This window comes from Canis lupus, chromosome 1 (assembly GCF_011100685.1).
Source record: "Canis lupus familiaris isolate Mischka breed German Shepherd chromosome 1, alternate assembly UU_Cfam_GSD_1.0, whole genome shotgun sequence".
Classification (NCBI taxonomy): domain Eukaryota; kingdom Metazoa; phylum Chordata; class Mammalia; order Carnivora; family Canidae; genus Canis; species Canis lupus.
Window position 1 is genome coordinate 43,106,356 of NC_049222.1, and position 12,092 is coordinate 43,118,447.

Here is a 12,092-nt window from a genome sequence, read left to right on the forward strand (position 1 = left end):
TGAAAATGTCCTTACAGAATCTAGCTGATAACACATCTGAAAAAATTGGTCAAACAAACATGTAAGTTCACAGTACGAACACTGGGGGGAGACGGTGAGTAAATATTTTACCACAACTTTTATCTTTCATTTCCTCTAACTTAATTTAAAAATACCAAAACATAAAATCGATCTTCAATTTTATTCCACAGAATTCTATGCATGAATAAAACAGGAAAATATACTACTTACTGATAAGTAGAAACAGAAAAATGCTGTTTGGGGACTGGGACAAGGAAAATGTTCCCTATGTTCAGCTTTCAGATGGTCTCTCAATCTTTCTTAAGAGATAGCTTATTATCTTTAGACTGAAAGGAATGTTTCTGTTTCATACTTTTCTAATACTCTGTTTTCCTTTTATACAATAACATCTGTACAACAGGTAATTTCATAATTTGGAATTGATTTTTTATAATTTATGACCAAACCAAAACTCACCAATGGTCTAATAAGTATATTCACTCTGTTCTTATATTTTTATTCTCAATTTACTGGCTTAATCTTTTTTTAATTAAGCTCATCCAGAAAATTGTATTTTTGAGAGAAAAGATTACATTGAGTTTCAAAGCAAAGAGGGCACATACATTTAAGCACATATATATTGCTTTGCCATGTTCAGTAAATATGGTATTGATGGCATCATCCTTCTAAATTCAGGCACATTTTATAGAAATTATTACATAAAATTGTACACTAATGCCAATAGCTAAATCTTTTATCATCTGCCATTTGAATCTCATATCATTGCCCCTTTTTATATAGCAAAACTGATTGAAAAATAATATGGACTAGGATGTATTATAGTTTAGCCATTAAAATGCAATGCTATCTTAAATAGGAGGATAACATCAATAAATCACAATTTAATGGGAAAAACCTATTACAAGAGCTTGTGTCTGAGAAATGAAAATTAGAAGCCAAATCCAAGTAATGGTGGTATAAGGAGACTGAAGGATGGCCATAACACCTCTGGCCTCAATTTGAGAGCAACAGTGTCGAATCAGGCAGGCTGCAACAGAAACTGATCCCATTAATGGGCCCACTCCAAACATTCATATTGCAAACTTTTCTTAAATGTGGCTTATCCCATAGTAGTTTTCAGTTTGGCACTGAAGTTATTTTTTCTTATATGACATCTACAAGATCATGAGTTATAGAAAGACAATGACCAGATGTTTGTGTTTGGGGTCATTTATAAGACTCCAGAAAAGTCATGAAGCCTCAGAGGTCTACATACAGGACAGACACACATCATTTAAAACTACTAATTCTATCTCTCAGTATATGAAAGGAAGTGAAAATAAGATACTGAAGAGGTATCTGCATCTCTTATTTATTGCAGCACTATTCACAATAGCCAAGATATGGAAAAAACATAAGTGCCCATTAATGGGTGAATGATAAGAGAGGTGTGGCAGATATAGATATCTATATCTATAAATATCAAGAGAAAGAAAGACATCGTTCTATTTGTGACAACATAGATAGACCCCTTGAGGATATTATCCTAAGTGAAATAAGGCAGGCAGAAAAAGACAAATACTATATGACATCACTTATATGTAAGTATCTAAAAAAGCCACACTCATAAAAACAAAGTTAAATGGTGGTTACTAAGGAATGGGAGGTGAAATAGGGGGACAGGAAAGATGCTACTTAAGTGTACAAATTTGCAATGAGTAGTAAATAAGTCCTTGAGATCTAACACACATTATAGTAAATATAGATAACAATATTGTATTATAATCATCAAACTTACTAAGAGACTAGAATTTAATTATCCCAACCACAAAAAAAAGAAATACTTATGCAATGTGACAGAGGTGCTAATTATCTCTACAATGGTGGCAATCATATTACAATATATAAATGTATTAATTTTTTAAAACTACGTATTTACACAGAAATACAATTATTAAATTACATGCAAACTTAAGATAACACATATTATTTCTTTAAATATTTTTCTCATTAATATCATTCAAAAGATTGAACATAGATTAAATGACTTATATGAATCTTACTCATAAAAAGGGTTTTAAGAAACTGAAATGCCTCTTATACATTACCTGATATTTATCTTGCAAATTTGATTCTGTCATCTGTGCCCTTGTCAAATCTCTTTCAAATTGTTCTATCCAAACTTTTGTTTCCTTCAAAATTAGCCTGTCTTCTCTCTAGAAACCAGAACATATTACAATTTTATTAATAACTATGCATTTATTTAATTGCTGATTAATACCTGGCTGATTCTAGAATACACTGAATAGTTAATAAGTTCCAATTGTCTCTGAAAAACTTCCTCTTCTCCCTCACCTCTTTTGGAGAATGAGGGGCAAAAGTTTAAATTCTAGAAAAATAGCTTAATTATCTTGCTGAATACTAAAATTATCTACCTTCAGGCAGCCTGGTGGCTCAGCAGTTCAGCACCTCCTTCAGCCCAGGGCGTGATACTGGAGACCTGGGATCGAGTCCCATGTCAGGCTCCCTGCATGGAGCCTGCCTCTCCCTCTGCCTGTGTGTCTGCCTCTCTCCCTCTCTCTCTCTCTCTCTCTCTCTCTCTCTGTCTCTCATGAATGAATAAATAAAATCTTTTAAATAAATAAATTTTAAAAATGGTAATCATTAAAAATAAAACTATCTACTTTCATTTTTTTTAATAAACAGTAATTTAATTAAGAAAGCAGGCTCAAGAGGAGATGTCCTAAATACAAAGATACTCAAAAAGAGCAATGGTTGGAATAAGACTGACAACATAGGCCTGGGGGTGCTTCTTAACCCACAGTTATTTGCACCTCACTCCAGATGAGATTTTTTTCTTCCAATAAGATTAATTTTGACTGAATCAAAGGAGTTACAGTCACAGAACACTGTGGACTAGTATTATTTAAAAATTCTATTCAGTATTACAACATAAGCTCATCCAAAATTACAGAAAATACTCTTTTTGCTCAATATGGTATTATTAGACCCTGGTAACACAGCACCTATAAAATATTTACCAAAATATTTCCTGAATGAATGCATCCAGGCTACCTCACATCTCAGAAATGGAAAAAAAAAAAAAAACCCACCCAAATCCAGAGATTTATATAATTGTTTCCACAAATAATCACAAGCCTATAGCATTGATTTAGTGAAAAATATCCTAATTTTTCACCAAGATTTCTTATCTCGTAAAAATGTAAAAGTAATCAAAAACACATTTAACATGGTTCTTGGCTCTTACAAGTCACTTCCAACTACAGCATCTCACTTGATCACAGCCTTGTGACACAGATGAAATCACGATGACAGGTTAAGTGGCAGAGGAGATAGAGTGATGGCTGTGGTGGCAGGCAAAACTGGTTCCAAATTCTGGTTCTGACAAGTATCAGCTCTGTGACTTTGGACACATTTTATTTTAATCCTCTCTACTGCTGTACCATCATATGAGTAGACACCACACACTGCTTCCCCAGTTTGAGGAAGAATTCAAGATAACCTCTGTAGCACATCTAGCACAGACACTAGCACACAACTGTCATGATTCTTGCCTCTTCTCACTTTCCAGTCTCACAAAAGCAATCTTGTCCTGCCTGAAAACATCTTCCTCTGGATAATGCCTTCTTCAGAGCTCAGCTCAGACACAACCTCTCTAGTAAGCTTTTTCTGACCCAGAAGTCTTGTTGGAGTGTCTCTTCTGTGCCAGTGGTTCTCACACATTAAGATGATCACCTCCAGGTGATTCTGTGCACTAGAATCACCTGGAGGGCTTCCGAAAGAAGACTGCTGGACACCACCTTCAGTCTTCCTTGGCTTAGTATGTCTAGGGTGGAAGCCAAGAATTTGTATTCCTAATAAGTTTCCAGGTGAATCTAAGGTCTAAGGACCACATTTTGAGAGCACTTCTCTGATCTTGCAACAACTTGAGCTCAAATATTCACTGAAAAAGCATTATTTTGTACCATCTACTTAATTGTCTCTTCCTCTCCACCCATAGTACAAACCCCTTATGTATCTTATTTTTCTCTAGCCTAACACAGTGTCTGACACCACTGGAATAAAAATGAGACCCAGTCTCACTCAATATATCATAGTAGAATAAATTATTGGTATAATAGGTAAGTAGAGAAAGAAATGGAACAGGAGCCCAAAACTCCAAAGTTTAAGCTTTTCCTAAGATGGCTTCTCTGAATGAACAGATAAATGTGACCAAGGTACATGGTTTGCTGGTTGACCATCATGCCCATAAAAGCACAATGGAACATTCTTACAAGGTTGGAGGAACTATATGCTCTTGGTTTACCTCCAAGGTACCAAAGGCCAATGTGACCACTCAGTGGGGGGTCGGGGGAGATCATCAAAGTGAGCATGGAACTTCATTGTGAGCCTCCAAGTACCTATTTCTCACCAATTGAAATTATTTCACAAAGTCATTTGAGAGAAAAGATTATATTTTTAAAATAACTATTAGAGTTCATCTAGTAAATGACTTTTTACTGGTGGGGCAGTGTCAAGCAAATTGCAATAAGGTAAGAAGAATGTAGCTATTTAACACACTCAACATTCTCCTTTTAAGAGGAGATGTTGTACAAACAATATTTAGGTTCCCAGAGCCCAGTTAGTCCAGTGGCTTTTCTTCAACTGTTAACTTTTACATGCATTCAAAGACCTGGGTGTCTATTTGCCTACAGAAGACCACCTAAATTCCAGGCAGCCAACTGGGCAGTATTCTCATGACTTTTTCTTTCTCTCTTTTTCACTCAAACTTACAGGCATATTTACATGTTCTGTAGCATGTTCATGTGTACATCAACTTACAATTCATGGAGCATAAAATAGAAATTAATTTAACATGATATAAAGTTACTTTTCATTTTTATTCCAGTGTTGGCATAGAGTCTAGTTTGTTGATAGAGCCTTAACCTCAGGCCTATATGGAACATAAAGAAAGACAGAAAAAGTACAGGATAATTTGGAATTAGGAAAGAACTCAAAATCATTAATTCCACAAGTATATCTGAGCACTAATGAAAGAAACTTGTATGTCATGAACTTTATGAAACAAACTATATGACCAAATACTGAGCAAAAGGGATGCGATAAAACTCAGGATACAAGCTAACTGAATACTTACCTTTTTTCAAATAATTATTTCCTGCTTAATATTTGATAACATAAAAATAAATCTTTAGCTTTATTTTTTATTTTTCATATCACATATAAAGAAACCAAAAAGTTATTGTAAATTTTTCCTTTTATTAGTGCTAGTGACTGTTATTAAAAAGAAATTAATTGATGCTATCTTATAATTAAAGATTAGTCCATGGGAGTGGCTTAGACCGTAACTAACATTCAATAACACTTACCTATGTTATTTATTCTATTAGAAAGGAAAAGGAAATAACAGAATTAATGCATTAAAAGAAATGTGTATATAAAGACAAATACATGCAAAGGAATGGCTAATAAACTATGGAATGTAGGATGTTTGAAAGAGGTCACTAATTCAAGATTATTTAAATCTTACCTTAAAATTTTGGATAGAATTTGCAAAAGATGGAAAACCTGGAAGTATTTCCTAACAATATGAAAAGATAATATATAGAAAAATAATATAAATCATGGACAAAAATTATATAGGAAACAAGAAAAAAAAAACAGTGGAGAGGCATTTGTCCATAAATAAATAGATGATAATTTTACATGTACAGTTACTTTAAGAATTTTCATAACCTTTGAAAGCATCAAAATAAGGTAATGTAGTATACTAATATTTCATGTTTGATTTTACCTTTTGGAAATATTTATCTTATAAATATTTATATCTTGAAATATTAAGCATTTCATATGGTGAACTATGAAGAAGAGGCATATTAATTCATTTCTTTTCTCTTAAATACACTCATAAGATGCATCTCTGTACCCCTGTATCAATTAAGATGGTGCTGTGCTTCTGAGAGCAGTCAGTAGTATTTGTTGCAATGGAAGAAGGAATGAATGAATAAATAACTGAAAGTTTAATAGCTCAGAAGAACTAATAGGAATATTTTATCTATTTATGACTGAGTGCTCATTACTCAAGGACACCTTTAGGGAAAAAGTTTATCAGTTTTATTGGTTGGCCTAAAATAGGCATAACAATGTCTATTTCCAATAAGAAAATCAGATTTGACGGCACTGAGAGGGGCACTGGACAGTATGAGCACTGGGCGTTATACTATATGTTGGCAAATCAAATTCCAATAAAAAATACAAAAAAAAAGATTTAAAAATCATAGCTATAAAGTATCTAATTTAAATAAACTCATAAAGAGGATACAGCAATCAAATCCACCAAAAAATGGAAGTCTGGGAGACGCACTGATGCTAAGCTTTCTAAAGGTGAATTAAAAGAACTATTTCCTAAAACTTAGAGAAATACTAAGTATTTTAAGGTGATGCCATCAATAGCCTTAATATATATACTCTATAAAATCTTAAAGTTTCACTAGATAAAATTAGGTGGCCATTTAGTTGCTTTACACAACTGAAAAATATATAAAAATACATAAAATTCCTCTTTTCTTATTGAAAATATTCATTTTTAGATGCTTATCCCCAACATTACAAATGCCACACTAAAAAGGGGCAAAGCTTATAATACATTTTCCTCAAAATTATTTTTTGAAATAACCCTGAAAAATGATATGTAGTCTCTTTTCAGGAAGGGATAAAGGAACTTTAAAAAAAATCAGAATTTATTTTCTAGATAATGAAAGTAATCTCTTAATTAAACGTCTTTAGTAAAGCTTATTAACAAGCTTATGTCAGTAACAACTGTCTTCCAAATCTCGAGGAGTTTTGGCATTAAATTCTTGCTCATGAGCATTAGCAAAAGCACCTCCTTTTGTTTCTCAGACTTAGCCAGTCACAGAGTTTACTCATCTGGAGAGATGATCAATGTCGTAGAAATTAAAAGAATACAATCTCAGAAACTTGATCAGAAATGAATTCAATTGGGTAATATAAGGACTTGTGATATGAAAATCAGATGGAAAGCTGATTTTCTCTATGCTGTATGGGTCAGGTCTAATATGCTTTCTAATAGAGTTTCTTATTCACACAGCAACATCCATACCCAATTATATTCTCAAAACCCAGAAAAGCCCCAAATGTCACCAAAGCACATGTATCAGTCTATGCTAGGAATTATACAGATAGTTTGCTTTTGCTTCCTGTGGTGCTTCTTAGAAATACTTATCTTACTGACTATGGATAAGTTACTCGGGTGGTCAATGTTTGTGCCTGAATCTTGTCAAGGAACAAAACAGGTTTCCTGAAATGATAGTTTTTAAAAAAACTAATGTAGTTCTATCAAATGTCAAATTAACTTCATCCAAGTAACCTAGGAAACACCTGTTACCATTGTTTAAGTTAATTTTTTATGAAGTCACAGATTTCTATTGTGTAATGCCTTTGCCTATTTGAAAATTTGGGGTTATGAGCCATTCCTTAGCCTTTTCCTTTCTTAGACCTGTTTCTATTTGGAAAACATATTAAGTTTTTTGTTGCTTTCTTGTTTCTTTTCATTATAATCTCAAAATGTTTTGAAAATTCTAGTTGAGAACTGAGCGATGAGGTCAGACAAATAGTTTTAAAAAACACTTCATGAAAACTCTATTTATTTCTCTCCCTGATGTCATTCTATCTTATAATTAATTTTAAATTCAATAGTAAATCCGCCTCTCTATAATTAAAGAATAATAATAATACTTAAAAATTAAAAGAATGGAAATGTCCATTGTTAAAGTCTAGGAAAATAGGTATTCTGGTGTGTGGCTAGAGTATAAAGTGGGACAAATTTTCTGCAGGAAAATTTGAAAAGTAAAATTCAAAAAAGCATTAAAAATCTACATGCACTTTAGCCTAGAAATTCCACATTTAAGGAAGAATAATAAAACAATGTTTTATTATAAAAGTGTTAATGGAAGTACTTTTTATAATGGCAAAAATTCAGAAATTTTCAACAATTAAGATTGGATAACTTATTGTACATATACATATAGATGATGTCCTGGAAAGAATGGCATAGGAAGAGTTTTCTATGATGTTAACAGAAAAAAAAATGATGAAATTATATGTATATTATAATTCTATTTTTGTTAAAACATTATTCGTGTCAACATATATATAGAAAAATGTTGGAAACTTATACCAACATATTAATTTTTTTCTAGAATAGGGTCTCTCTAGAAAATCAAGTACAGATAATTTTCTTTTGTTTTTTTTTTCACTTTTTTCTTTATTATGACAATGAACATGTCATTTGAGCAGTATGAAAAATATAAATGTTATTTAAACTATTGAGAGGCTGAAAAAAATGGAAAGGTCCTGAACAATTAGGACTTTTACAAGTTTGCCTTACTTTTGTATGTTCGTTTTGAGTAGTGACTTATATAATAAACCTAAAAGTCAAAATTAGATTTTCTCAGAATGAAAAGAATATGAGGGCTCCAGCTCTAGAGGCATGACATGCTGGATATAAAATTACTTCAATCTTCAGACTACTAACTGGATTTCCCAACATGGCTATCTTTTCTCAGTTTTAATTCATCAGTGTCATATGCCCAGCATTTATCATTAATAATACTTTCTCTCACATATCCAATATACACAAGAAAAAACTTTCCCTGTAATCTTCTCCCTAATTGGTTATATCTATTATTTACTCAGTTGCTCCTTTTTTGCAATGCATCCCAAAATAAAATAAAACAAAATGAAATAAAATAATAAAATGTATTCAAATTCAATTTTTCAAAAGCATCATGTTAAAACATCTAAGTCACTATCATTGAGTGCGTTATCAATACCTGAAGAAAAAAATACTTACATCATTTTCTTGCCCATCAGTGCCTGTGTTGTGGATGTCAGGGTAATGCTTCAGAAATTGGGCTACATAGGTCATAATAGACTTCTCATCTGGTTTATCCACGTCAACATCTGGAACAACCAAAACCAAATGTGAACAAGTTAATTAGCATTCTTTATATTTTAATAACACAACCTTTGAATCCTAGCTAACATACCAAAAGACACTATCCTAAATGCAGAAGAAAAACAGAATTAGTATTTCAAGACAGCGAGGGAGGGCAGACCAATTTAGTTTGGATGACACATGATGGGAATGTTGTGACACACAAATATGACACATTTTAACCAAGAAATTTTAGGAAGTAATGCAGGTTTCATTTAAATGATCTCAACATTAATTCACCAGAAATCTGAGATACTCTTTGGTAATTCAGATATTCTGTGTCATTAATAAAACACAAATACTATGTACATTTCAGAACTGAAGTGAATGGATAGTAAAAAAAAAGCTTACAGGTGTGGTGTTGAATGACGTGACTCTAGAGCTTCTATACTGTATCTGACCAAATATAGAGAAGCTCCATCTTATCCCCACAAATTTTATTTTGGAAAAGAGGGAGATGCCTTATGTTCAAATCCTTGGATAGACTCTCCCTTGGGCATGATTCTCTCTAAATTACTACACTTTGAACAGTCAAGTACTCTGAAGGAAATACCGAGCCTGAAAACATATTTTTAAGTGTACAGATGTTTATCAAATAAAACCAGTAAAAATCAAGCAAAGGTATTTATATAAATTTAGTCATTATAGAGTTATACGGGGTAAGACTGCATACCTAAAAAGTGTTCAGTGTTTTAAATCATCTCTGCCTAACTCTTTTAAAGGCAATGAAAAGGTGATTACATTTGGAGTTTACAAATATTTACAGAGCAAAAATGTAACAAAACAAACAAAACCCATGAAAACCAAAACATAACTAAACTGCCCTAACATTTTGTAATGTGCCTTGTTATCTGAGATATAATTTCTAGGGACACTCCCATTATAGTGGCAAATATTTTTCCAAAAGAAATTCAGTGCAGGAAAGTACTATTTCTTCCACTTTCCTAAAGTTTTCTGGCCTCTGATATGGTCTCAGAAATCATTTGTAATTTCTGCCTTTAAGACATAGGAACGTACAGAGTTGAAATGTGTGTACAAGAACAAACAATGACTCCTTACCTTCAGGATCCAACAGTCTGGGGATTCCTAGTTCTGTTTCAGCAATAGTGAAAGCCTCCTCCAGGTTTTCCCGGTTAGATCTCCCTTTCACTTTCTCCAAGTCCACTAGTTCTGGTCGAATGGCATGGATCACGGAATGGAAGGCAACCCCACTTCTCCAACTCCGCCCAAAGTCCTTTACTTCTGTTCCTGTCTGCCTTAGTGTGATAGAAAATAAAATATTTATTTAATGTCACATTCTGAATAGATAATATGCACTTTCCTCAAGGACTAATGCCAAATCCAATCCTCAGCAATGATGTGCAATTAGTTATAGCAGTTAGCTGCTTGAAAAAAAAATAAGCAAAACAAAAATTTTAGAGGATAACAAGATAAGAAGGAGTTTTGTTTCCATACTTTGAGTTTTCCATATTAAGCTTTTCAGTAACTGAGATACTCAATTTAAAGCACATTTTAAAAGGAAACTAATAGGGGCACCTGGGTGGCTCAGCGGTGGAGCATCTGTCTTCGGCTCAGGGCGTGATCCTGAGATCCAGGATCAAGTTTCACATCAGGCTCCCTACATGGATCCTGCTTCTCCCTCTGCCTGTGTCTCTGCCTCTCTCTCTCTCTCTCTCTCATAAATAAACAAATTAAATCTTTAAAGAAATAAAAAATAAAAGGAAACTAATATAGAGAAAACATGTCAGGCAAAATAAAAAAGAAACTTATAAAAACACCAAAGATGAGAGTAATTCATCATTATATATTTTTGAAGTCTCTAGTGCATTTCTAATGACAATGATAAACAATGTGTTGTACATGTACAGATATTAACATGCCAAGATAATACAGCTGAATTACATCAAATGCTTTAGAATGAACAAATGCAAATGGATGTGACTATCTCTCAATCAGTCACACAGGAGCCTACACTCCACATAAGTCCACACAAGTTTCCATTTACACCACTGATCAAATAGTTTTTTTAAAATCTGTTTTTGGAATTGCCTTGACAGCAATGTCCTGGTGGCAAATCTCTGTTCTTCTGTGGTAGATATGATTAATTCAAAGTCAGTTACGATAATTAAGACTTCATTCAAATTGGTAGTAATATCTGCTAGTGAAAATAAAAGTGTACAAGCTCACAATGATTTTTTTACATGTAATTTATCAACTATATAAACTGTATACGAAAGCATCTCCAAAAAGGAAGTTGTGAAGATGTCTTTGAACAACATTCCTTGGTTAAGTTTAGAGACCTCCAAAAGTGATCAATTAGATGACATTCAATTGATGAATATTCTGGTAGTCTCTTTTTTAAAAAAATTAGTCTCATTATAGTTGTTTCTAGAGGAAGCAGAGGTAGTATCACCTAACCCCCCCCCCCTTTTTTTTACTATAATCTCAAGATTTCCATGAAGTGTAGGGTATATTTGACTGATACACTGATTAACATACAAAGTTGGTAAATACCCTTAGATTTTATCTCTGCAACCTTAAGAGTCACTTTAAATCCTGTTATACCAATATACATTCAGCTTGCATAAAACGTCTTGGGCTGAAAATAGCATCATTGAATCCCATCAATAACTTCAAAAATAAATATTTCCAAAACAATTTTGTAAGATTTCGGTAATTATAAAGTAATCCTGTATCTCCTCTTAGTTGTTTCAGAGTTTCTGTCTCTGATAGTTCGCATCCAGTATATTCAGCCAAAGTCTGGCACATGGGCAAATACCCACACAGGTGGAGCAGGTCACTGTGCTCTTGTCACCTCTTCACTTTGTACATTTGCCCCCGGCTTTGCCTTACTTTTCCACCTACATTTTCCTTTTGGTTACACTTATACATTTTTAAATGTTTTTGTGTTCACAGTTACTTCAAATTGTTTTTTAACAAAATAAGGTGGGTATAAATAAATAATTAGCTAGCAAATATTCATTAGGTATTAGATATTTTCTGACTTTCCTCAACTTGTTTATTGTTTCAGATATTTTTAAAAAGAAATATATAT

General features: G+C 32.9%; 1 protein-coding gene across 14 annotated transcripts in view; it reads right to left on the reverse strand.

The window, feature by feature from the left end:
• SYNE1 (spectrin repeat containing nuclear envelope protein 1) overlaps positions 1 to 12,092 on the reverse strand; it is a 449,233-nt gene that overhangs the window by 315,900 nt on the left and 121,241 nt on the right. For 13 of the 14 annotated variants that reach the window (XM_038526343.1, XM_038526348.1, XM_038526340.1 and 10 more), the window contains 4 exons: positions 10,097 to 10,293; positions 8,894 to 9,003; positions 5,552 to 5,602; positions 2,109 to 2,216 (listed from right to left, as the gene is read on the reverse strand). In XM_038526343.1, coding sequence (XP_038382271.1) covers positions 2,109 to 2,216; positions 5,552 to 5,602; positions 8,894 to 9,003; positions 10,097 to 10,293 — 466 coding nt within the window. The remainder of the gene's footprint in view (positions 1 to 2,108; positions 2,217 to 5,551; positions 5,603 to 8,893; positions 9,004 to 10,096; positions 10,294 to 12,092) is intronic. The other variant, XM_038526344.1, reaches the window with a different exon arrangement.